The 27,692-nt window shown below is 37.1% G+C and overlaps 1 protein-coding gene and 1 long non-coding RNA gene across 2 annotated transcripts; both read left to right on the plus strand.

Moving 5' to 3' along the window:
- Positions 1-5: 5 nt before the first annotated feature.
- On the plus strand, positions 6-27,692 carry LOC111390910 (villin-4-like; the record flags this gene model as incomplete). Its single annotated transcript, XM_023016029.1, has 22 exons — positions 6-83; positions 483-551; positions 630-866; positions 952-1,129; positions 1,211-1,340; positions 1,869-2,031; positions 2,124-2,271; positions 2,439-2,539; positions 3,683-3,838; positions 4,791-4,859; positions 4,948-5,016; positions 5,141-5,278; positions 22,551-22,679; positions 22,945-23,092; positions 23,225-23,235; positions 23,474-23,614; positions 23,901-24,026; positions 24,098-24,163; positions 25,796-26,123; positions 26,562-26,767; positions 26,850-27,042; positions 27,348-27,692. Coding segments are annotated over 21 exons (2,805 nt in total), but the record flags the coding sequence as incomplete, so codon positions are not given.
- Positions 9,840-15,141, plus strand: LOC111390901. The gene is made up of 3 exons (XR_002702023.1): positions 9,840-13,971; positions 14,062-14,142; positions 14,434-15,141. It is a non-coding gene; the product is annotated as an uncharacterized LOC111390901 (long non-coding RNA).

The following is a 27,692-nucleotide window of genomic DNA, read 5'->3' on the forward strand; positions in this document are numbered from 1 at the left end:
GGATTGAAAATTTTAAACCAGTCCCAGTCCCAAAATCTTCTTATGGTAAATTTTTTAAAGGCGATTCCTATGTGATTCTTAAGGTAATTTTTCATGGTGACTTTTTTGCATTATAAAACTTGGCCTTTTGTATTTTGTTGTACTGAATAAGTCAGAACTGTAAAAGACATTTTTGGAGTTCAAGTAACATAAAACATTTTGTCATCCTGGGTTTCTCTGTTCATGTTGATTCATTTCAAAAATTATCATTTTAATGTTTTTACTTCTTTACTTTAATGATTTTTAGCTGCACCATGACGTAATTTGTTAGAAGCTACTTTATTTTCATATTCAGAATTTATAATATCAATCTCTGCCTGTATTGCTTCTCGTCAAATTTGCTTTTTGTTGTCTAAGAATTTTCGCCTGCAAGAATTATTTCAGTGACCTAACAGTCTTGGGTCAGGTTTATTTTAATGAAACTAATAATCTTCTTTCTGCAGACCACTGCCCTGAAAAGTGGTGTCTTGCATCATGATATTCATTATTGGCTTGGAAAAGATACTAGTCAAGTAAGTTTTTTTAACCTGATTTATCAATTTAGAATTTGCACATATTATTTTTTGATTTTGAAATGCTGCGCTATGTAGGATGAAGCTGGCACTGCAACCATCAAGACTATTGAATTAGACGCAGCTCTTGGGGGACGAGCTGTTCAATACCGTGAAGTACAAGGGCATGAAACAGCGAAGTTCCTTTCCCATTTTAAGCCGTGTATAATACCTCAAGAAGGTGGAATTGCTTCAGGCTTCAAGCATGTGGAGGCCGAAGAGCATAAAACCCGCTTGTATGTATGCAACGGAAAACATGTTGTTCGTGTGAAAGAGGTTAAGTTTAATGATCTTCTCACTCTTCCCAGTGATTGTTCATCATAAAAATCTTTTCACTAACAGCTTCTTATATCTTTGACAGGTGTCTTTTGCTCGATCTTCACTGAGTCATGATGACATCTTTATTCTTGATACCAAGTCTAAAATTTTTCAGTTCAACGGCTCCAACTCATGTATTCAAGAGAGGGCTAAAGCACTGGAAGTTGTTCAGTACATTAAAGATACATATCATGATGGAAAGTGTGAAGTAGCAGCCATTGGTAAGCATACTGCTAATTGAGTGATTAGATTTTAATCATAAATGATCATTGCATTATAGGTTCTTTCTTTCTACTGTGCAGAGGATGGAAAGTTAATGGCTGATGCTGACACTGGTGAGTTTTGGGGTTTGTTTGGTGGTTTTGCTCCACTTCCAAGGAAAACAACTGATGAGCCTAGGAGCACCGACGATGTTCCTACTAAGCTTTTCTGGTAATTAATTTGTGTCATTCACATTGCTTTCTCTGATCTCTTCCTTACGTAGTTGATTTGTTATCCTTTTCATGCTTTATTGCAATTAAAGACTCAAATTGAGATATTAGAATTTGATTCTCTGTCAATAGATTTTTCGAGACGTCCTGCACTGAATAAGATTGATTTTATGGGATTGTAATGCAATAATATTAACATTACAACCAACACACAAGCTAAATATGTTGAGATATTTATTCCACTTTTCTTTATTCTCTTTGAATGTTATTTGGTCTCAGCACAGATGTTCCAGAAGTGCACATAACTATAACATTTGTATTCTGTCTTGGATTGGTATATAGATATTTTCTGTAACTCTACACAGTGCATATACATCTTCACTGATATCCCAAGTCCTTAAGAAAGAGTTGAAGGAAATTTCCTGATTTATACAACAATATATGCAATACAATTTCCATTAATTAATCTGAATGAGGAATAATAAAATTAATACATGTCAGTTTTAACAACCCGTGTTTTCTTTTCAAGTGTTGAGAAGGGACAGGCTGAACCTGTTGAAGCTGAATCTTTGACAAGGGAGTTGCTAGACACTAATAGATGCTATATTCTTGACTGCGGGACAGAAGTCTTTGTTTGGATGGGGAGAAATACTTCTCTCGAGGAAAGGAAAGCTGCCAGTGGCACTGTTAATGTAATTCTAGTTGCTTTGGTCGCTTGAGGTTTTTAATCTTGATTTCGGTCCATATTCTTCTTCACTGTCTTACACTGACCTCCACCATATAGGAATTACTGCACACCCTTGATAAACCCAAATCTCATGTAGTCCAAGTAATTGAGGGGTTTGAGACAGTAATGTTCCGCTCGAAGTTTGACAATTGGCCACAGTCAACAAATGTAACAGTATCTGAGGATGGTAGAGGAAAGGTTGCTGGTTAGTAATTCATATGGCAGAACAATGCTGCTCATTTTTAAATTCAATTCATAGGCAGTATATGTATTTTTTTCTTCGAAAATTTTCTGTATTTTGACAATTATCCCGAAATTTCTCTTCTCATCTCTATGAATTCTCATCACTGTATTTCACTTGATGCTTTCCAGCACTTCTAAAGAGGCAAGGGGTTAATGTGAAGGGTCTTCTGAAAGCGGAATCTCCCAAGGAGGTACCTCAGCCACATATAGATTGCACAGGAAATCTACAGGTGCGGGGCACATATCTGCTACCAATCCAGAAATGAATCTGGTGCTACATATTGCATGTCGAGTAGATGGCTTCTTTATGATTTCTCACTTAATCTTAGTTGTATTAAGACATATATTTTAGTAACAAAAAGCACGGTGACGTATGATAACATATCTTTAGGAGGAGGTAGCATAAGTTGAAAATAAATTTCAAAGTAAAAAGGAAAAAAGAGAAGGAAATTTTCTGGTGCTTGTCGTACCATTCACCAAAGGCTATCTTGTATAATTTACTCCATCCTTTCAAGCAATTGTGCTTAGATGTGCCTAAAGTTACAAGCTCAGTAGTCTTCACCTAGAAGCAGCTGTCGTCTCTGAGGAAAGCTGCCTTATACATGTAAAGAATGAGATCAAGCATATGCGAGTTGGTACTATTTTGAAAAAATGTTCACGAAGAAATTCAGGAAACTTAGCAAGGGTTTTCACGAGGCAAAAAGGGTGTTCCAGAAAGCATTTGAGATGACGTGGAATATAAAGCAAGGGGGTATAGTAGGAGAAGAGGTTGGGTACTAATCTTTCAAACTGGCGAGTAAGGGGACTGGGGAGTGTGATCCAGTAGTTATAAGCTTCCAAGCCTAACTTTAACTTAGCAATGCAGGCTGCAAGTAACTACAATCCACGCATGCTTTCAGAACTGAAGCCCTTGATGGCTAGTATATCTAGCTGAGTGACTTCACAAAACTAGTCTTCTATAGGAAGTAGACTTCTCCAGGTTTCATATTCACAGCACGGGCTATCCTGAGAGGGGTTCTTGTCTTTGATACTGGTTGTTATAATTACATTGGGAAACTGGCATGAAACAGGAAAGTGCCAAAATGATGATAATCTCACAACCCTAGCCTTTAACTCAGGGCCTTTCCAATTTCTTTATGAAATGTTTAACATTTAGAATGATTTGAAATCTCGTGCTTTTGTGCTAGAGTACAGATCTGTCAAATTGTATTTAGACATGTCTGAATCACTATTTGAGTCAATAAGCTTCTTTCTTCAGCCAGGAAATTGTCTGGTCCCAATTTCTTCTGTTTCTCAATAATTTATCCTTTACCTTGTATTAGAATCTCTGGATTCTTTCTTAATTGATAAGTCATTTATCATCACTATTCTAGGTTTGGCGTGTGAATGGCCAAAAGAAGACTCTTCTTCCAGCTTCCGATCAGTCAAAGTTGTACGGTGGAGATTGCTATATATTTAACTATTCTTATCCCGGAGAAGAAAAAGAGGAACATTTAATTGGGACATGGTTTGGAAAGCAAAGTATTGAGGTGAAGTCTTCAGTGTTTTTTTTCCTTCCTATTTTTCTGTTTTGATTGGAGATTGCCTTAATTTCTTGTACTTGTGAGGAATTTCATCAGTCTTGACTATTGGAAAGAATTTTAGTACTACTTGAACACATTATTTAGCATCCCGTACCAAGTGTAGAAAAATTCTGACAAAAGATGACAAAATACTTTTTCATCATGAATTGTACTATTATGAAATAATATTAGATGAAGAATTATCCGAACCTGGAAATAGGTCTCAAATTGAAGATAAAGATGCCTGAGAGATTCCTCGGATTGACTTCGAAAGACTTGATTTTTTAGTTTAAATAAACTTCTACATAGTTGAAGATGTTTGAAACCAAGACGTGCATGAGAAAATTTACACGGCTCTTCATTCTAGCATACAAATTGAAAGTATTTACCATATCTTCTAATCCCAGTGATTGCACCTTTAAAATTATTTTCCTTGCGTACCTCCATTTCCTCCACTAAATAAAAGAGAACCAACAAGATGGAGATTTATAGAAGTAAATGAAGAATACATAAATTGCATTTATATTATAGTTTCTACAGGACTTTGGAACGTGGGATCTTCCTGTCTACCCTACAAATTCATCTATGTGTTGAAGTTAGTCTGATAAAACCATAGTTACCTCTCAGCAGTGGAAACTTCTTGTGAATTTTTTGAACAAACTATGCTAGCCAATTCCAGACTTGCAACTCTAAAGCCCAGTTGCATACTTGCATTACACAAGATACATAAATATCATCTATTTTCAATATTGATAGGGTTACAATCAGTTGTTTATTTATTTATTATATGCATATAACTTTCCTTGCTTGTCCTTCACTGCTCTTCTGGGGAAAATACAACAAACGAAATAACCTAAAAAATGATCTTCATTGAAAATTTATTTTTGGCATCATTAATTATGTAAATCATGCATTATAGGAAGAAAGAATCTCGGCGATTTCACAGGCAAGCAAGATGGTTGAGTCACTGAAGTTCTTACCTGCTCAGGCACATCAGCTATCTCAGTAACTTATGATTTGATTGTTAACTTCTGTATTCCAATTCTTATTGACAGTCTATTATTGTGGATATCTAGGCTCGCATATATGAAGGAAACGAACCGATCCAGTTCTTTACCATCTTTCAGAGCTTTATCGTCCTTAAGGTTGGGAAGGACTACGACTGCTTATAACATATTCAACAGACTTCGTTTACCTCTAATTTAGCATGCTTATATCTCTTATTCATATGACTGGCTTTTAATGTTAAATTTCTCCATATGTCACCAGGGTGGCCTTAGTGAAGGATACAAAAATTACATAGCAGAGAAAGAACTTCCGGATGACACATATACAGAGGATGGGCTTGCATTATTTCGATTACAGGGTACTGGCCCTGATAATATGCAAGCAATTCAAGTCGAACCTGTAAGTGCAATGTCAAATTATTTCATCTCCCTCTTATATGATGTGTGGCTGGTAGTTGGATCTGGGCAACTCAAACATATCTTTCTATTATCTTGCAAGTCTGGAGACATTTTCTGTGTTCGTTTGAGTTTTATCTGACTGGTGAACTCCACGATTCAGAAGAACTGTTACTATCTAGTTGTGTTTCAGTTGGAAATTTTACGTCAATTCCCTTTATTTCTATTTATCCGCGGAATCTTTTGTTGTTCAAGAGAATATTAGCAAATAAGGAAAAATAAAGAATATAACGCACAAATTAAACGGATCGTCAAAGCCTTTCACTATCTGAAAAATTATTATAATCATATAGAATTTCACTTACTAACCCAATCTCCAAGTATTACAAAGAAAAAATAAATCCGAACTTTACCACACCTACTTTTCTATCCTTTGTATGAAAAGTCTCAAGATGCTAGGCTCACAATATTTCTCTCAAATCAATTATCTGGCCACACCCTAAATAATAAAACACATTCACTATTTATAGGATCAAAAACCAAGTAGAAGAGTTTAATTTAAACTCAAACAAGACTTCTTTAACTGAACAAGGATTCCTTTATATGCAAGACTCTAAAATCGACTATAAATTGGAGACCAAATTCTGTATAGATTTGCTCTCAACTTTAATTAGAAGTCTTCTATAAAATAACTACCTTTTATTATTTGCAATAGAAGTCCTCCAGTTTTTGACTTTTGAGGCAATTACCAACAATCTTTACTTTGCTGAAAACGAGTCAAAATCTTGTTATCTCTTTTACAAATTTTAATCACAATACTTGAAAAAATAAGTAAGCCTTTGACACACTTTAACGGTCCCATACTCCACCATATGAGTATAATCACTCAGAATTATTCGTGAACTCCGAGCATTTCGCCGGCTACATGTCGAAAAACCCTACCGATAGTTATGATGCAACTCTCCCACTGACTTTCCTATAGAGCTTATCAGCCATCGACATCACACCACCACCACATACCTACACAATTTTGCATGAAATGTTAGTCAATGTTATGTGCTGATATGTTGACCGTGCCAGTAAGAACACATCCTCTATCATGGCAACTGGCAACATGCCATGAGGATGTTCTGATCTTATTTTACAGCACCACATTCGCGTCCTCTTCCGTCAGGAGAGACGCATTATTCAACCCCAAACAGTTAGCCGACCCTGCTCAACCTTTTGGACAATTTCTTTTCACATGGCCAGTTTGACTGCAGTTCCAACAAGTTACTTTCTTCCTTATGGAGTTGCAGTTGCCCTTCTTCCCCTTTTCAGTCACAAACACCACATTGTCAGATGGAGTATTCTGCCCCCCTAATCTTCTTTCTTTTGAGATTAAGCTGCTTGTTACTTCTGCGAAACTCACAATTTCCTTTCCATACATCAAGATTGGCTTGATATGTTCAAAGGTAGATGGAAGAGACCAGATGAGCCGTAGTGCCTTATCTTCATCATCTATCTTCACTTCAATAGACTCCAATTTCGAAATAATCCCGTTGAGAACACTCAGATGGTCTGAGATTTTCATACCTACCTCCATGCGCAATGAATGAAATTGCTCCTTCAGGTACAACCGATTTGAGAGGCTATTCATTTGATATAATTCTTTTAGCTTTTCCTATAGTTCCTTTGCGACAGATTTTCCATGAATATTTGCAAGAACGTTTTTAGCTAGACAAAGACGTATCATGCTTGCAGCCTTCAAATTCAATTCTTCCCAATCCTCATCGCTTATACTGGATTCAGCTTCCTTGCTAGAACTCTTGGTTGGTTTTCGTTTCAAAGCCTTGTGCAGTCCAGCTTGAATCAATAAGCCCCTAACTTGTACTTGCCACAAGCCAAAATTGATTCTCCCGTCAAATTTCTCTACGTCATATGTCAACGATAACATAATTTTCTATTGCTTCAGTACTCCGAACCACCTGATGCTCTGATACCACTTGTTAAGATTTTTACTCCAATTCCCTTTATTTCTATTTACCCGTAGGATCTTTTGTTGTTCAACAGAATATTGGCAAACAAGAAAAAATAAAGAATATAACGCACAAATTAAACGGACCGTCAAAACTTTTCACTATATGAAAAATTGTTACAATCATATAAAATTTCACTCACCAACCCAATCCCCAAGTATTACAAAGAAAAAATAACCCGAACTTTACCACACCTACTTTTCTACTCTTTGTATAAAAAGTCTCAAAATGCTAGGCTCACAATATTTTTCTCTGAGTGGTCACGCCCAAAATAATGAAATACATGCACTATTTATAGGATTAATAACCAAGTAAAAGAGTTTAATTTAAACTGAAACAAGACTCCTTTGACTTAACAAAGATTCCTTCATGTGTAAGACTCCAAAATTGACTGTAAATTGGAGACCAAATTTTGCAAGTATTTTGCTCTCAACTTTAATTAGAAGTCTTCCATACAATAACTACCTTTTATTTTTTGCAATAGAAGTCCTCCAACTTTTAACTTTTGAGGCAATTATCCAACAGTTTCCATTAGAAGATGCAAACGTGGATTCTAGTAGTATGATTTAAGGTTGTTTTACCTTCTTTAATTTGAAACGTGATAAATTCTTCTTTTAGGCATCAGGTTGGCTATTTTGTTGAGTTTAAATTAGTATCTGGTAATGGAGAATTGACATATTGAGGCACCTACTGTCAATTAGATAGAAAGACTAATTTACAGCTAGCAATTAGATAAAATGCTTTGTATATTAGTTGTAATTGGTAGAAAATTGCTCAGTTTCCATACATGTACAGTGATGGCTGACATTCGGTTGTGTAATTTGCCTTATTAGTCCTATACATACAAAGGAACCCTCACAATAAGGATTATTGAGTCAAAAGCGGAAATTGAATACCTTTGTCATGGTATCAGAGCTTCTAGAAGTTTAGATTAATTTCCAATCACCATTTTCTGCGGTAACCGGAAACTTGTTTGAGATCCTCACGTTCGGTCAGAATTTGTTCGTGAATTTCCAGGCCGAAGGATTCCTGGTCGGCACTCTCTGTAGCGACTGACTCTTGCTTGGGTCATCTCTAGTTGGTCGAACCTACCAGCGTCTTTAGCAGTGGCAAGTACGTGGCTTCTGGGTTTCGCATCTGTCGACGGGTCTAGTTGAGGAAGGATCTTCGATCACTTGAAAGGAATAACAGTAACCCCTATGTGTTGGGCTACTTAATCCATTGTTTAATTGGGCTGTTGATTGGGCCAATCCTATAGAGTTTATTTGGGCTTTAAGATTGGATTTTAACAATTAAACTTGGTCTCGGTTTATGATTTTGGTGGGCTGATTCTACTTTGGTTTTGCTGAATTTATTTTGGACTTGTTTCCGTTGGTACTTTGGTCTTGCTGAATTTTATATTAGGGCTTTTTTCTAGTATAATTAATTATGTGCATCATGTCAACCAACATGTCTGATTCTTTGTGTGCGCTTCACAGGTAAAAATTATTTTGTGTGGGAATTTCAATTTCGATTATTTGTCATGGGGAAAGAGTTATGGGTCACATTAATGGAAGTGACCCAGCTCCTATTGAGAATATCCAATTGGGTCAATGGAAAGTGAAAGATGCTAGGGTTATGACATGGATTTTAAGATCTGTTGATCATATGATTGTCCTAAATTTAAGTCCTTATAAGACTATTAAAGAGATGTGGGAGTATTTTTAAAAAAGGTTTACAATCAAGATCATACAGCCAGACGATTTCAATTGGAGTATGAAATTGCAAATTATACTTAGGCCAATCTCAACATTCAGGATTACTTCTCTGGGTTTCAAAGCTTATGGGGTGAATTTGTTGACATTATCTATGCTAAAGTACCAACCGAATCTCTTGCTGTTGTTCAGACTATTCACGAACAAAGCAAGCGAGATCAGTTTCTAATGAAGTTACGTCCGAAATATGAGGCAATTCGCTTAAATCTAATGAATCGTGATTCGTCCCCTTCTTTGGATGTCTGTTTTGGGTAGTTGCTTCGTGAAGAGCATCGTCTTACAACACAGGCCACTCTTCAACATCAACACATGACCTCAAATGCTGTTACTTATGCAGCTCATGGGAAAAACAAAGGGAGGGATATGAGGAAGGTCCAATGCTTCAGCTGCAAGGACTATGGGCATATTGCTACTCACCGTGCCAAAAGTACTGCAATTACGGCAAGAAGTCGGGATACATTATCAAGGATTGTCCTACTCGACCTCAAAATCGTCAGGCCAATGCATATCAGGCTACTGCCAGCCTATCGGCTTCTGAGACATCCTCTACCACTGCCTAATTTGCTCTTACTCCTGAAATAGTGCAACAAATGGTTGCATCATCTTTTTCTACTTTGAAAATGAAGGTAAATATAATATTTCGTCTCAATCTTGGCTAGTTGATTCAGGTGCCTCAAATCATATGACCAGTTCCTATGATGGATATTCGCCCATATCAAGGCTCATCTTATATTCAAACAACTAATGGGAGTCATTTATCTATTAATGCTATTGGAGGCATCAGGTTGGCTATTTTGTTGAGTTTAAATTAGTATCTGGTAATGGAGAATTGACATATTGAGGCACCTACTGTCAATTAGATAGAAAGACTAATTTACAGCTAGCAATTAGATAAAATGCTTTGTATATTAGTTGTAATTGGTAGAAAATTGCTCAGTTTCCATACATGTACAGTGATGGCTGACATTCGGTTGTGTAATTTGCCTTATTAGTCCTATACATACAAAGGAACCCTCACAATAAGGATTATTGAGTCAAAAGCGGAAATTGAATACCTTTGTCATGGTATCAGAGCTTCTAGAAGTTTAGATTAATTTCCAATCACCATCTTCTGCGGTAACCGGAAACTTGTTTGAGATCCTCACGTTCGGTCAGAATTTGTTCGTGAATTTCCAGGCCGAAGGATTCCTGGTCGGCACTCTCTGTAGCGACTGACTCTTGCTTGGGTCATCTCTAGTTGGTCGAACCTACCAGCGTCTTTAGCAGTGGCAAGTACGTGGCTTCTGGGTTTCGCATCTGTCGACGGGTCTAGTTGAGGAAGGATCTTCGATCACTTGAAAGGAATAACAGTAACCCCTATGTGTTGGGCTACTTAATCCATTGTTTAATTGGGCTGTTGATTGGGCCAATCCTATAGAGTTTATTTGGGCTCTAAGATTGGATTTTAACAATTAAACTTGGTCTCGGTTTATGATTTTGGTGGGCTGATTCTACTTTGGTTTTGCTGAATTTATTTTGGACTTGTTTCCGTTGGTACTTTGGTCTTGCTGAATTTTATATTAGGGCTTTTTTCTAGTATAATTAATTATGTGCATCATGTCAACCAACATGTCTGATTCTTTGTGTGCGCTTCACAGGTAAAAATTATTTTGTGTGGGAATTTCAATTTCGATTATTTGTCATGGGGAAAGAGTTATGGGTCACATTAATGGAAGTGACCCAGCTCCTATTGAGAATATCCAATTGGGTCAATGGAAAGTGAAAGATGCTAGGGTTATGACATGGATTTTAAGATCCGTTGATCATATGATTGTCCTAAATTTAAGTCCTTATAAGACTATTAAAGAGATGTGGGAGTATTTTTAAAAAAGGTTTACAATCAAGATCATACAGCCAGACGATTTCAATTGGAGTATGAAATTGCAAATTATACTTAGGCCAATCTCAACATTCAGGATTACTTCTCTGGGTTTCAAAGCTTATGGGGTGAATTTGTTGACATTATCTATGCTAAAGTACCAACCGAATCTCTTGCTGTTGTTCAGACTATTCACGAACAAAGCAAGCGAGATCAGTTTCTAATGAAGTTACGTCCGAAATATGAGGCAATTCGCTTAAATCTAATGAATCGTGATTCGTCCCCTTCTTTGGATGTCTGTTTTGGGTAGTTGCTTCGTGAAGAGCATCGTCTTACAACACAGGCCACTCTTCAACATCAACACATGACCTCAAATGCTGTTACTTATGCAGCTCATGGGAAAAACAAAGGGAGGGATATGAGGAAGGTCCAATGCTTCAGCTGCAAGGACTATGGGCATATTGCTACTCACCGTGCCAAAAGTACTGCAATTACGGCAAGAAGTCGGGATACATTATCAAGGATTGTCCTACTCGACCTCAAAATCGTCAGGCCAATGCATATCAGGCTACTGCCAGCCTATCGGCTTCTGAGACATCCTCTACCACTGCCTAATTTGCTCTTACTCCTGAAATAGTGCAACAAATGGTTGCATCATCTTTTTCTACTTTGAAAATGAAGGTAAATATAATATTTCGTCTCAATCTTGGCTAGTTGATTCAGGTGCCTCAAATCATATGACCAGTTCCTATGATGGATATTCGCCCATATCAAGGCTCATCTTATATTCAAACAACTAATGGGAGTCATTTATCTATTAATGCTATTGGTAACATTAATTCTGCTTTTCGAGACATTTTTATATCTCCTGGTTTATCTACAAATCTTATTTCAGTTGGTCAATTAGTTGATAATAATTATGATGTCCATTTTTCTCGTGATGGTGTTTTTGTACACGATCAGGTGTCGGGGAAGATACTAGCTGCTAAGGGGCATAAAATTGGATGATTGTTTCCATTATACTTTTCTATTCATAGTTGCTTATCTTTGGCCTATATAATCGTTAACAATAAAAGTGAAGTTTGGCACAAACGTTTGGGCAATCCAAACTTCACTATCCTGTCTTATTTGTTAAACTCTAGTTTGTTGGGTAATAAAAACAATTCTTCTCATAATTTGTGCTTTCATTGTTCTACATGCAAATTGGGAAAGAGTAAGACTCTTCCTTTTCCTTCTCACAGTGGTCGTGCCAAAAAGAGCTTGGAAATTGTGCATAGTAATGTTTGGAGCGTTTCGATTGTCACCTCTCGTGCCCAGTATAAGTATTTCCTAACTTTTATTGATGATTATAGTTGATACACATGGATCTATTTTCTCCGTTTTAAATCTGAAGTACTTTCAGTCTTCAAGACTTGTGTGGCATTTTGAGAACCAATTCTCTATATTAAAATTTTACGATTTGATTCAGGTGGAGAATGTCTCATGAGTTTCATGATTTCTTAAAACAGAAAAGGATTTTATCTCAACGATCATTCTCTTATACTCCTCAACAAAATGAGGTGGCAGAACGAAAGCATCGTCATCTACTGGATGTTGTTCGTACATTTTTACTTGATTCCCATGTTCCTTCAAAATTCTGGGTTGAAGCAGTGTCCACTATAGTTTATTTAATCAATAGATTGCCTCCCAAATTTTACTCTTTGACTCTCCATATTATCGCCTTCATAATCAAATTCCTGCTTACCATGAATTGCATACTTTTGGATGCATTTGTTTTGTTCGTTTATCTTCTCATGAATGATGCAAGCTTTCTGCACAATCTGGTAAGTGTGCTTTTATGAACTACCGTGTTTCGCACGACAAAGGTTATATTGCTATGATCCATGTTCTAATAGATTTTGTATTTCTCGTAATGTTGTTTTCTTTGAGCAACAACCTTTCTTTCATACTCATGCTCAACATTTGCTTGAAATTAGTATTCTCCCAAGTTTTGACGATTTGACTTCTTATTTTGAAAGATTTAAGCCCGTACTTGTGTATAAGAGACGTCGACCAAATAGGCCTCTTCCTGAAGTTGACCTCACATCTGATCTTGTCCAGCCCCTCTTTTCTGAGCCTAATTTGGTATCAGATACTGATGTACCTTCTGATCCGGGTCCTTGACGATCTACCCGTATTTCTCGACCGCCTGATAGATATGGTTCTTTTCATTCATTTCCCACTACGTTGACATCTATATCTCCTAGTTATTCAGAAGCAGCTAAACATGAATGTTGGTGGAAGGCTATGGATGAAGAACTTCGGGCACTTCAGGATAATCATACTTGGAATGTTGTTCCTTGTCCACCTAATGTCATGGCTATTGGTTGTAATTGGGTATATTTTATTAAGCTTCGTTCTGATGGAACTCTGGATCGTTATAAAGCTCTCCTAGTTGCTCTCGAAAATAAGCAGGAATATGGGGGTAGATTATGATGACACATTCGCTACAGTAGCCAAGATGACTACAGTGTGCACTGTTCTTTCTATTGCCGCCTCTCAGGAGTGGTCTCTTCACCAAATGAATGTCGAAAATGCTTTTCTTTTTGGTGATATCAAGGAAGACATTTATATGACACCTCCTCTGGATCTTTTTTCCTTTTCTTCACATGTAAGTTGAAGAAGTCTCTTTATAGGTTGAAACAAGCTCCTTGAGCATGGTTTAAGAAGTTTCGATCTACTTTGTTACAGCTTTCTTTTATCCAGAGCTAGTATAACTCCTCCCTATTCTTTTGCAAGACATTTACTGATATTGTTCTTTTACTTGTGTATGTGAATGATATTGTTATCACTGGCACGGATTCTGGGTTGATCACTCAACTCCAGCAGCATCTATAAGCTTCATTTCACATGAAAAATCTTGGTCCACTTACATATTTTTTGGGGTTGGAAGTACATACCGATTCCACAGGCTTATTTTTGAACCAATACAAATATATCCAAGAGTTGATCACTTTGGCTGGTCATTAAGATTATTCTTCTATCGATACTCCTCTAAGAGTCAATGTTAAATATCATCGTGATGAGGGTGAGCTCCTTTCTGATCCTACTATCTTTCGTCACTTAATTGGGAGCCTCAATTATTTGACCATCACTAAGCCTGATATATCATTTGCAGTCCAGCAAGTCAGTCAGTTTATGCAAACTCCACAACATCTTCATCTTGGGGCCGTTCATCGCATCATTCAGTATCTCCGAGGTACTCCCCTGTGGATTTTTTTTTCCTACTGACTCTCCTATTCGTCTTGTTGCATTTAGTGATGTGGATTGGGCTGGGTGCCCTGATACCCATCACTCTGTTATGCATTGGTGTATGTTTCTTAGTGATTCTTTGATCTTCTGGAAGAGTAAAAAGCAAGCACTTGTGTCTAAATTTGCAACTGAATCCGAATATCGTGCCGTGTCCGCTACCTGTTCTGAATTATTTGGCTTCATGGGCTTTTAGCTGAACTTGGCTTTCCTCAATCTAATCCTACACCCCTTCATGCAGACAACACGAGTGCTATTCAGATTGCTGCAAATCTAATATATCATGAGCGTACAAAGCATATCGAAGTGGATTGTCACTTGATTCGAGAGGCTTTTGACGCAAGTATTATTTCTCTTCCACATATTTCTACTGATCTTCAAATTGCCGACATGATGCTTTGTATATTAGTTGTAATTGGTAGAAAATTGCACAGTTTCCATACATGTACAGTGATGGCTGACATTCAGTCGTGTAATTGCTTTATTATTCCTATATATACAAAGGAACCTTCACAATGAGGATTATCGAGTCAGAAGCAGAAATTGAATACCTTTGTCACCTACGAGAATGACGTTAATTCACTTTCTGTACCTTGTCAAGTAAATTTAAATAATATTACACGTGGAGTTGTTGGGTTTTGGGCTAAAATGGATGTAGTGGAGTCTTTTATTTATTGTTTGTTAAACTATCATAATCATTGGCGAAACAACTTCTCTTTTTGGAAAGTCTAGGCTCCAGGGGATCCAATTAATGGATTCGGTTTTCTTTTCTGTTAATTCTTATCATTTAGGGTCTTAGAAAATCAATTCAGAATCTCTTTGTTGGAGTATGAGTACTAGGCGCTTAATAACTTAATAACTGATAAAATTGTTGAAGATATGGAAAAATTGTAAAGAATAATTTCTATTATATTTTCCCAATTACGTGGAATTTTACTTAATAGTTGAATGCATGATTATCATACAATCTTTCCTTTTAGAGTTATTTATAGCCCTATAAATAGGGTCTTCTACTTTATAATAAAAACACAAGTTTATCATATACAATTTATAATATTCTAACAAACATTATCAATATCAGTCTCTACTTTTTGCATGGAACACCATATCCTTTGTGATGCAGCTTTAGTGTCTTTTCTCTGTGCTGTTTAGTTTGCGTTCATGTCTAGGTGATGCCGATTGTAATGACAATAACAATATAGAAGAGAAGAGTTTAAGAACCTAAGAAATGAAGGGAGATAGTCGATTTATTCAATAATCAAAAGTGTCATTATTATAATCCAAGAACCTCAATTTATAGGTTCTAAATAACAATAAAAAGGAAAGTTGTAATAGAAGGAAAAAACTAGAGTTTCCTTTTGTTTAGAAGGAAACAAATTTATTATTCTACCAAAACAAGAAAATGCAATAATAAAATGCGATCTTTAATCGATTTGATTCCGCTTATGCCTAGAACACACTTTCCAATGTGCATCATTCCTCCCCAGCTAAAAAGAACTCGACTCCGGCGAGGTATAATCCAGATAAGCATCTAAAAGTGTGGCATCCAGTTGACGGTACTCAGCTTCATCAATCCAAGTAGCATCACTAGGCGGGCGACCTTTTCCAATGCACTAGAAACTGACGAAAACCACCATTCTGTGAAGCAACAAACTGATCATCAAGTACCTCATCAATAACATCATGCAAAGAAAATGTGGTAACAGCAGCTCGAGGGGGCGGCCGCGAAGACTGTCCTGCAAAAATGTTAGGCGACAATACCGGAGGCTCAAATGTGCCTTGATAAGGATATAAATCTGCTACATTGAAAACATGACTAATATTTAAGTGCGTTGGCAGCTCAAGTAGATAAGCATTAGTTCGAAGTCGTTTAATGATGGGAAAAGGCCCCAGTGATCTAGCACAAAGTTTCTTGGCTGCATGTTTAGGAAATCGTTCATGTGCAAGTCGGACCATGACTTAAATTCTTTATGCATACGGTGGGAATCGGCGGATAATTTATACTGATCATTACTTAAAGAAATTTTACGGTTAATCTCATCATGCAAGTCACGAATATGATCAGCAAAAGCTTGAACAGAGGCAGCGGGACGAAAATTGGGAGGCAAAGGGATAAGATCAAGCGGCTGGCGAGGAGAGAAACCCTGAACAACCTCAAAGGGACTACGACCGGTAGATCTATTAACAGAATTATTGTAAGCAAACTCAGCCGTGGGCAACACAAGATCCCAATTCCTTGGGACGAAAATTGGGAGGCAAAGGGATAAGATCAAGCGGCTGGCGAGAAGAGAAACCCTGAGCAACCTCAAAGGGACTACGACCGGTAGATCTATTAACAGAATTATTGTAAGCAAACTCAGCGGTGGGCAACACAAGATCCCAATTCCCTAGTTTATCCCCAACTAAACAACGAAGTAGATTACCCAAGCTATGATTTACAACTTCAGTTTGACCATCGGTTTGGGGTGAAATGCAGAAGAGAACTTAAGTGTCGTCCTAAACAGTTTCCACAGCGTCTTCCAGAAGTAGCTAACAAACTTAACATCATGATCAGACACAATAGAGATTGGAAGCCCATGGAGACAAACAATTTCTTTGAAGAACAACTTAGCGACATGGGACGCATCGGAAGACTTGGAGCATGGAATGAAGAGTGCCATCTTAGAGAACCTATCGATCACCACAAAAATGGAATCATGACCTCGTGTTGTTTTAGGTAACCCGAGAATGAAGTCCATACTAAGGTCACGCCAAGGAATATGAGGAACAGGAAGAGGAGTATACATCCCAGTGTTTTGACGTTGTACCTTACCCAATTGACATGTACGACACTGAGAGACAATGCGAGCAATGTATTTCTTAAGGGACGGCCAATAAAATCGATCCTCAATTAAGGCGACTGTTTTATCCCGATTGAAATGACCAGCAAGACCCCCTGCATGTAGTTCCCAAACTAAGAAGTCACTAAGTGAAGTACGGGGGATACATAACTTGGCACCTTTGAAAAGATAACCATCTTTAAGTAAGAAAGAAACATGGTCGCGAGAAGGATTATCTAAGAGGTCCTGAAAGATGGTGCCAAAGTCAGGACTAGTAGGATAATCGTCCTTCAAGCGCTCAAATCCGACTACAGTAGTGCTCATGGACTGAAGCATTGTAGTGAGACGACTAAGAGCGTCAACCGCTTTGTTTTCGATCCCGACGCGATGATGGAAAGCAAAAGTGTACTCTTGAAGAAATTCAACCCACTTAACATGTCGCTCACTTAAATGATGCTGGGAATTAAGAAAGCGAAGAGCCTGATGGTCAGAGTACAAAACAAACTCGCGAGGCAATAAGTAATATCGCCAATGACGAAGAGACTGGACAACAACATAAAACTCCTTATCATAGGTGGAATATTTTTGTCGAGCATGGTTTAATTTTTCGCTATAGTAAGCGGCAGGATGACCTTCCTGACTCAAGACACCTCCTATACCTAAATCGGAAGCATCGCACGCAACTTCAAAAACCTTAGAAAGATCTGGGTGTCATAAAACGGGAGCCTCAATCAATTTCTGCTTGATAGCTAAGAAAGCTCTCTGGGCCGAAGGGGTCCAACGAAAATCCCCTTTTTTCATACACTGAGTGAGAGGTTTAGTAATAGTGCTAAAACCTTTGATGAATCTTCGATAGAACGATGCTGGCCCATGAAAGCTACGAATTTCGGTTAAGGTGGAAAGTTTCGGCCAATCGCGAATAACCGAGATTTTAGCGGGATCAGCAGAAATACCCTAGGCAGAAATGATGAACCTTAAGAAGAGGACCTCAGGGAGGAGGAATGAACATTTTTTAGGGTTAGTATATAGCTGTGTAGAACGAAGAGTAACGTCTGCCAATAGCGTTTAGCAAATTTAACAAGTTTTATTTTAGCGAAACGAATACGCTGATAATCAGGCATTTGGTACCAATCAAAGTATTCTTCAATGGCATTGCCCCGATCAAGAAAGGCTTTGGGTTCCAGGCGACCATCAAATTTCAGGGCATCAATTTTAACTTTCCTAGTAACATCGTCAGCATAATCCCTACGTTGGTCTTAGCTTAGATGTGGGGGTGGATGTAGGAGATCAGGACGAGCGACATTATTGACAACTGGGTCACGAAGGTCCGGATAAGGAATGTGTTGTGTAGGACCAAGATTGTGTGGATTAGGTAGCATGCCATCGGGGGTGCGGAGGAGTGGTTCATGGATGTTTTGGCCACCTGTGGAAGAATTGAATAAATCATCCATAGGACGTTTACAGAGGTGTCGGGATGACTGTCCAGTTTGTTCAATGAGGTTTTGGATGAGAGTTTTAAACTCAGCTAGATCAGATTTTACTGACATTACGTCAAGGGAGAGATTAGTGACTTGCTGTGAGAGTGCATCATGAGATTGGTTGAGATCCTTTAGATTCATTATGTGCTAACCACGTGATTAGGTGAATGCCAAGAAATTCGTTCTATATATATATATATATATATAATTTTTATTTTTTATTTTTTTTTTCCAGTTTATGTTGATTTGTGTGTGAGATAGAAAGCCACCTAGACTATATGTAGCTGAATTGACAAGGAACTAAGACAGTACTGGGAAGCCAAAACTCAAATAAAAGTAAAGTTTCCAAAAGCAAATTTAAAACATACTGAGAGCAGTACGAACCAGTGCGGTTGGCGTCTAAAAATCTGGTAGTAGGCTTCAGCAACTGAGAGTAGTGGCAATAACACAGCGTTGATGGCCCCCCGGGGCACATCCAAGTTGGCGGAACAATCACATTGGGGGGCTCTGGAACCAAGCGTGGGGAGTTCGATTCCTGGAAGGCAAGATTTATCTTGGAAGACAAGATTTATCTTGGAAGGCAAGTTGCTGTAAGACAGTGAAGAGGCTCCCTTTGGGGAAGGAGTAAAAGTCGTGTGGGAACCTGGGAACCAACAAGGGCACATCCCGCGATTTACCTCCCTGAGCTGCTGAGGGGCCGGAGGTTCAGGGACGAGGATATAGTCTAGCGCAAGCTGGAACACCTCGTTAAAAAAAAAAATAACAGAGCGTTGATGGTAGCGGAGGTTTCAATTGACTGTTGCAGGTGATATAAGACGCCCAAAATGCAGTCGTGGACGAAACGGACGGTAGAGAAGAGAAGACAACACAGTGTTGACGACTGACCACGATAGGTAGACGGCTAGAAGGGTGGAAGAGGCAAGCAACGTGAGATGACAAGAAGACAAGGCACAGCGGTGAGTCGCCGATGCTGAAGCAATGAAGAAAAGTGAAGAAAAAGGCGGTGGTGTTGAAGATGGGGTTTGATTGTTGGGCGGAACAACTTGAGGTTGATTGCAGTGGTGGGGTTAGGTCGAGCAAGATGAGACCGGTGATTGATGATTGGCTGTCGGTGGTTGTCGCGTGATGGATCAGGGAAGTGACTTCTTCAATGGCTGGGATGGAGATCAAGAGGTCCATTTGGGCTTGGGGTGATGAGTTTCTGTGGGTTGTTATCGGGTTTTGATTAGCGAGAATTGGGCTGGTTTTTTTTATTTTTTTGGGCCACGTTGGGTTTATTGAAATTGGACCTAATAGGTATAGTTGGGTTTTCACGTGTATAGGTGATGGGTTGGTGTAGATGAATTCTTGTTGGATTGGGTTTTTGTGAAAATAATCTGAGGAAGGGCAACCTGAATATAAATATACGTGTGGCAGCTGCAATATTAAAGTTCTCCCAAACGGCAGGTGGCTACAGATATTATAGTGGAAATGCACTTGCTTTTGAGAAATACGAACACCAAGGATAGCAAACAAGGGAAATTAAGACAGTGAACAATTCTGCTGCTTTCTTTCTGTCGTTTTTTCTTTATTTTTTTGGGTGGAACTATAACAATTGGCTGAAAATCAAGGAAGGGAAGAGAACAAGCAGCCTGCTGTTGACCTTGAGGAGGGTTTTGAATGAAGGTATTGTAGTCTTAAGGGGCTGTCAAAAGTGGCGGGGCAGTGGTGGACAAGGGGGTGCAGAGGTTGGATATGGAAGGGTTGGTTGGCTATCGCGAGAAAACACTTCTACTTCACTGTCACGCGTGTAATGAAAACCTTTTGGCCAAGGAGAGTGTTTGGCTCTGATACCAAATTGATGCCGATTGTAATGACAAGAACAATATAGAAGAGAAGAGATTAAGAACCTAAGAAATGAAGGGAGATAGTCGATTTATTCAATAATCAAAAGTTCCTTATTACAATCCAAGAACCTCAATTTATAAGTTCTAAATAACAATAAAAAGGAAAATTGCAGTAAAAGGAAAAAACTAGAGTTTCCTTTTGTTTAGAAGGAAACAAATTTATTATTCTACCAAAACAAGAAAATGCAATAATAAAATCGATCTTTAATTGATTTGATTCCGATTACGCCTAGAATACACTTTCCAATGTGCATCACTGGGCTTTTAAGCTTGGTTGGAAGGAAAGTGACTTGATTAAGGAAGGAGGATATTCATGAAAGTCTGGCGGCTATTTCTTGTTGTAGGACGGGTATTTTACCCACTAATTTTATGGAGATGCCCCTGAGATCTGATTACACATTTGAGGAAGTATGGAATCTGTTACACTATAAAACACGACATTCAAGTCCAATGGTGGGGCCTAACTAGAATCCTATAAAAACAGAAAATATATTTTAGTGAAGAGATTTTTGATATTAATCTCAATGTCAACCCCAAACTAGGAGGGCCTGCCCAGCCCAACAATGACATGAGTTGGTTGACAGACTGCCAGGCCATGCAAGAAAAGTAAGGACCTGATCGACCAGAAAAAAGGCAGGCATTCAAAAGTCAGACCACACGATGGAACTCAATATAGGATCTAGATTCAGCAAGTCTAGCTTGCAAATCTTGCAAGAAATCAGCTCAGATGCTAAACTCTAAAGTGGACTTTATTGAAATCCATCTAGCAAGATTCTGCAACTGTTAACAACTTTTAGAAATACATTTCTAAGATCTAAACGTGTTTTGCCAAGCGCATATTAGCAATTATAATAGAGAGCTATTATTCCAATGATTCTTTTGATATGTTGACAGAAACTTGTTAATGATCATAACTATCAATTAACATTCAATATATTTCGACACTTACTTTACACTTAAAGGACTATTATTATTAGGGAAAATTTGCGTACTTTTTTTCTTAACTAAACACATCATTTCTTCCAAATAGAATTTAGTCCATAGACATTTCAGTAAACAGCAATTTAATCTCTTCTAATGGTTTATAACATATTAGCATCTCAAACCCTTGGCAAGCTGTCTGGAATCGTTGTTAGTTTAAAGCCTCAGTATTTTCTTTAAAAGTGTTAAATTTCCCCTCTGATTTGGTGCAATGCCTTTTAAGTTTTATATCTTCAAAACTCTGGTACTTATAATGCATGACATACAAGTAGTATTGTTTTAGTTTAACATATTCTGATATAATCTACTTTAGCCAGATGTGTTTGTGATTAAAGTTTATGCTAAATTTGCAAATGAAACAATTTGTCCATATACGATGAATTTTCTTGCCATGCCAAACGACTTCAATTAGATTAACAGAATATATTTATGATTCAAGTTATGCAATGATCAAATGAAACAATTGCCCCATGTATGATGAAGTTTATTGCCATGCCAACTACTTAAATTAGATTTCTGCCAAGCATTCCATCCATATAAATGTGAAGATTGAACCTGGGGATAAGTGGCACTTACCTCATTGCCCACTACATTCAGTTAGAATGATATTGAGTAAATCCAATTTTTATTTTTATTATATTTAATGAACTTCCTTCAATTTCACCCCCACTGATCGGAAAAAGTTTGATACATTGGAATTACATGTTTTAATATTATTTTTTCTTTCCAAAAATATTTCTAGCCCCTGTTTAGTTTAGATAAATATTAGATTTTGACTATATTTTGATAAAAGTTGATGGAATGTGTGATTTAAAAGTTGTGTGTCCCATGAAAAATTGTAAAACAATATAGTATCTTACATATTTGTAAATGGATCCTTTTTTTTCTTATCTAATAATTCTGTACATGATGAGTAACGACTCTGGATTTACCTGATGGAAAGAACTTTTATTTGCTTCCAACTTATTGAAAAAGGGAACGAACTTTTCTTTTTAGGCAACAGGTCATTTAACCATGACATGCGATTTGTTTCAGTTTAGTGATTGCTAGCATTCATCATTTTCGCCATTTGCCCATCTTCTATTCATCACTGTATGATATTCCACGAATTTATAGTTCTCCATCGTTTTACCCTGCTCTAATCCTCTATTTATACATCCAAGGGGATATGAATTCTTTATTAATTTGATTCAGGTGGCAACATCTTTGAATTCCTCCTACTGTTACATATTACATAGTGGCTCCTCTCTCTTCACTTGGTATGGAAACCTTACAACACCTGAAGACCAGGAACTCGTTGAGAGGCAACTGGATCTTATAAAGGTCTGCTACTGACTTATTTTTATGAGTATTTATTTTATTTCGTGGTAAGAGCTTACAGCATTTAGAACTTTCATCTTGTCGAAACCTATATTTACATTATCTTTGATAATCTGAACTTCTGATATTACCATACTTCAACTTTTTAGCATTTGTGCATCTTACAGTATACTATCAAATAATGAATAACCATTAAACACAGAAGATGTCTGAGATCTCCTTTTCTGGAAATTTAATATTTTATGCTGCTCAATATTTGTACTTTCAGCCAAATATGCAATCCAGACTACAAAAAGAAGGTGCAGAATCCGAGCAGTTCTGGGATTTGTTAGGTGGAAAATCGGAGTACCTGAGCCAGAAAATTTCAAGAGATGCTGAAACTGATCCTCATCTATTCTCTTGTACCTTCTTGAAGGGTATGAAAAATATCATCTTAATTCATTTCGCATTTTAATTATTAATTTGTACTTCTTTTTTGGATACTGCTAACTGGTTTTGTTTTTTCATTTTGTTATTCTATTGTGCCTGAATTTCACTTTTGTCTTCAGGAGATTTGAAGGTGTGTATTTTCCTTTCATCTTCTTATTCCCTAGAAAAATAACAGCAATACAATTTAGTGAAGACTTTCAGCATTGCACTTATCCTTTTTTTTGTTAATACCTAATAAAAAATATGGATACTAGAAAAAATGCATTGTTTTGCAATTTGATGTTTTTGGTATAGTCACTAACCAAGCTTAATTTCTTTTTTCCTATTAGATTGTGCTCTACAATGTTGAATATGATTATTTATTTCAGGTGACAGAGATATATAATTTCGACCAGGATGATCTAATGACTGAAGATATCTTCATTCTAGACTGCCATTCAGACATTTATGTTTGGGTTGGGCAACAGGTTGAATCCAAGGATAAGATGAATGCTTTGAGTATTGGAGAGGTATGTGTTGACTTGCTTTAGTTTTGGAAATATGTATTGCTACCTATGGACTTTGCAATGACATGTTGTGAAAATCACATGGGTTGTTTTCAAATTTATGTCTGAAAATTGAATTGGCAAAAATGAATGGCCATTATTTTCTGCACTCAATTCAGTAGAAATTTATAGATGAATTGAACTAGTTGGAAGTCACTACCGGAAATTCTACTCAGGTTGCATGTTCTTGGTGCTTAAGATGGTTAATCAGTTGCTCATGTGATCTTTTTACCCGTTATTCTTTCAACAGAAATTCCTGGAGCGCGATTTTCTTCTTGAGAATTTATCACTTCAAGCTCCAATATATATTGTTATGGAGGGGAGCGAGCCAACCTTTTTTACTCGGTTTTTCTCTTGGGACTCAACAAAATCTGCTGTAAGTGATTTCTCTATTTAATTTGATGAATTTCTTGGAACTGTTAAGATAATTACTTCATATGACTGCAGATGCATGGGAACTCCTTTCAAAAAAAACTTGCTATTGTTAAACAAGGGGGCACTTCGATGATGGATGTAAGTTTCTTTTCCTTCTTCCTTTCCTCCATATTCTCTTGAGACACAATCTGTATCTACATGTCATTCTCATTGATTTTGTTTTGCAATGCAACCGCAAGTGTCATATCTGCCATTTTGTGTTTAGTTTTGTATGATAAATAATATCTGACAACTGATCATTCAATGCGCTATCATTTTGCAGTATATAATTTCTGTAGAAAAATGTTAGGGCACGGTTATACAAGTGCCAGCGATGTCATAATATTTACAGCATCAGTTGCAAAGTTTTATATGTTTAAGTTACACATTTTGTTGTCAAATTTTCTTATTGTGCTTTATATATTAATTTTCTTTTGAAACTTTCAGAATTCTTTTTCTTTTAGTCAGTTCAGTAACTATTAGCACCTTTTACTACTATTCATTTTCTTAAATTGTACCCTGGTTATCTATGGATCAAGAGTCATTGTGGAATGGGAAGGATCTATAATGTTGGAATTCACGTATGAAAATAGTTCAATATGACTACGTTCTTAAGAAACAGTTGGGGACATAGCCGCTCGGTCAATTCTTTCCTCTAAACCGTAGAATGCATACATTTCATCAATAAATTTGACACAGAGTAAGGTGTCAAAATCATGGCCAGTTCGAAGTTCCAGAACCAGATGACTGATTTCTCATCAAAACTGAGGGTTTTAAAATTCTATAAAGTGTTCATTTGTCATATTCCAAATAGAGAATAAGATTGGCATTCACATAATAGATCTGGTACCAAAATTAGTGGCCGTTTGTCAGTTTATGCTTGGTTTATCTCCAATCAACCTTCTGCAAATTATACAATTTGTTCTTTTTCATAATTGGCTCCAGAGAGGAAGGGGAGGGAGAGAGAAGACCATGCTTTTAAGAGGAAATCTACTTCACTTAGTCCTGGTTAAGCTAAGTTGGTTCATATGTTAATTGTTAAATATATGTTTCTATCATACAAGAACGGCTACCTCATGGAATATTTTATAATCTGGTCATTTATAGTATCTCTATAGAATTTTGGGCTTCAAAATAATATTCTTCTTGAAAAAACTCCAAGATATATCATGTACAGCGATTCCAATTTTTCTACAGCTTATAGAAGCTTTGAACTTCATCATAATTTAACAATGAGAAAGTAGAAGTAAAAGAAGTAAATGTAGAATTCCAGGCTAAAATTATTTATTACTTCATTATCATATTCTGTATTTTTATAATAAAACGAAATGTGCTGAATTTTTTTTGGGCAATTAATTGGAATAATTTGGATTGACAAAATAAGGCAGGAAAATATGGCTTGCTACCGAAAAATGGAGATTTAATATTTAAGTTAAACAGTTTGACTGTATGTCTAGATGTGGCAATTGGGAACACGATCTATATTTTTTGTTATGCACAATGCTTATGTCGGAGCAATCAATGTTTTGAAGGGATCATTTATCAATACATGTCTTATTTTCTCTTATTCATCATATAACTGTCTGTCATACTGCACCATGTGTACGTTGGAGAAAGAGTTTCGATGTTATGAAGGGACAATTTATCAATACGTCTTAATTTTCTCTTTTTCATCAGATAAATGTCTTGTCTTATTGTCTTCTCTGTTATTAAATGCATGATACATGGTAGAAACCCAAAAGGAGAACTCCTGTATCATATGGCGGAAGGTCTGCTGCACCAGAAAAATCACAGCGTTCTAGAAGCATGTCTTTTAGCCCTGAAAGAGTTCGTGTGAGGGGCAGGTCTCCAGCGTTCAATGCTCTGGCCTCGACATTTGAGAATTCCAATGCAAGGAACCTGTCGACTCCTCCTCCAGTTATAAGTAAGCTTTATCCAAAATCTGTGACCACTGATTCAGCAAATTCGGCTTCTAGATCAACAGCTCTAGCAGCTTTAAGTGCAACTTTTGAAAAAAAGGCGCTGGCTCGGGACGTCAATCTACCACATTCTCCTAAAGGTGATGTTGCTCAAGGTCTTTCTCAATGGGTTGAAAACATGTAGTCACTCAATAGCAAAGTTCCATGTCACTACCCGCCAATTTTTTATTCCAAAGTGGTCTATGAATTTGTGCTTAATGTAGTTGCTCAATAGAAATCCATTAGTGTTTCTAATTTCATGTCAGACGTGGAAGATGGAAATTTTATGTGGCATCTACATGAGGTTTTCCACGTCATCCATACAATTGAAAATGTTAATGGATTTTGTAACTGACCAACCAACCTAAACGAAAATTGAACCTGAGCAACTACTTCAAACCAAAATAAAGTGACTAACGCGAAACTTCAGTATAAGTTGAGTGGGTTTATCCCCTTTTCTTGGTCAGTTAAGTAGCCCTCTTCAGGAATGTGTGTTGATTTTTTTTATTTATTTATTTTTTCCTTAAATACTGGTGAAGTGGCCCCTAAGGTACTGAAGCCAAACCCTGAAACCAACTTAGGGGAGAACTCAGAAGAACCACCCAAACTTAAGCCAGAGACTATACAAGAGGATGTCAAGGAGAGCGATGCTGAGGACAAGGAAGGACTCCCAATATACCCATATGAACAGTTAACAACATCGTCGACAAATCCTACCACGGGTATAGATGTGACCAAGCGAGAGGTATGTATGTGGAAAAGTATTGTTATAGCAAGATCATTATGAAATTGTTTCGACAAAGGTTTCGATAATCTTGTTTGCACAGGCTTATTTGTCCTCAGAAGAGTTCAAGGAGAAATTCGGGATGACGAAGGCTGCTTTCTACAAGTTGCCTAAATGGAAGCAGAATAAGCTTAAAATGTCCCTTCAATTGTTCTGAGTGCTTTCAGGACCATCTAATTCTTTCTCGGGTTCCTCCAGAATGGATTGCAGATTAGAGAAAGCATACTCAGATATTTGTACGTCTTTTCTCTCACTATATTTACAAATTTAGAGCATGTTTGGTTAAGCTTAAAAGTTGACTTATAAGTAACTAAGTCTTAAAATAAATTATTTCCTTATTGGTGAAGTTGGAGTTACTTATTTTGACTTGAGATAATGTTACCTTTAAAAAATGCTAATTTTTTTGCTTTAGAAAAAGTAAGTTATCCAAACTTGTTTGTAGATAAAATGTTGCTTAGAAGTAATTTTACTTTTTAGGCTTAATCAAACGTGTTAATTACTTCATTTTCACATCTTGATCCAAATACACTTTCGTACGCAGAAAAGAAACCAGTTTCTCAAGCTTTAAGGGATATCATCAGTGCATTTTTAGCTGCTTCTGCTCCCGGGTTGCTTATTTACATTACTCGGTGAACGAAAAGTTGGAGTTATCTTCTCTCTTGGCTAGTTAACTCTTGATACTTTTTTTGGTTGGAGGTTTGTTTTGAGCTTGCATTTTTGTTTGTATTGTGCTTCATTTATTTTTGGCGTTGACTTAGTAGAGTGATTAGGACTCTTGCAAATGCAGAATTTTTAGTTTGTACAGTGAGGATGGAAAGTGTGTATACGAATGTAAAGCCAGTCTACACATTATTCGACTAGCCAATAAAAGTGTGATTTTATTATT

Source organism: Olea europaea, unplaced genomic scaffold (assembly GCF_002742605.1).
Source record: "Olea europaea var. sylvestris unplaced genomic scaffold, O_europaea_v1 scaffold724, whole genome shotgun sequence".
NCBI classification, from domain to species: Eukaryota; Viridiplantae; Streptophyta; class Magnoliopsida; order Lamiales; family Oleaceae; genus Olea; species Olea europaea.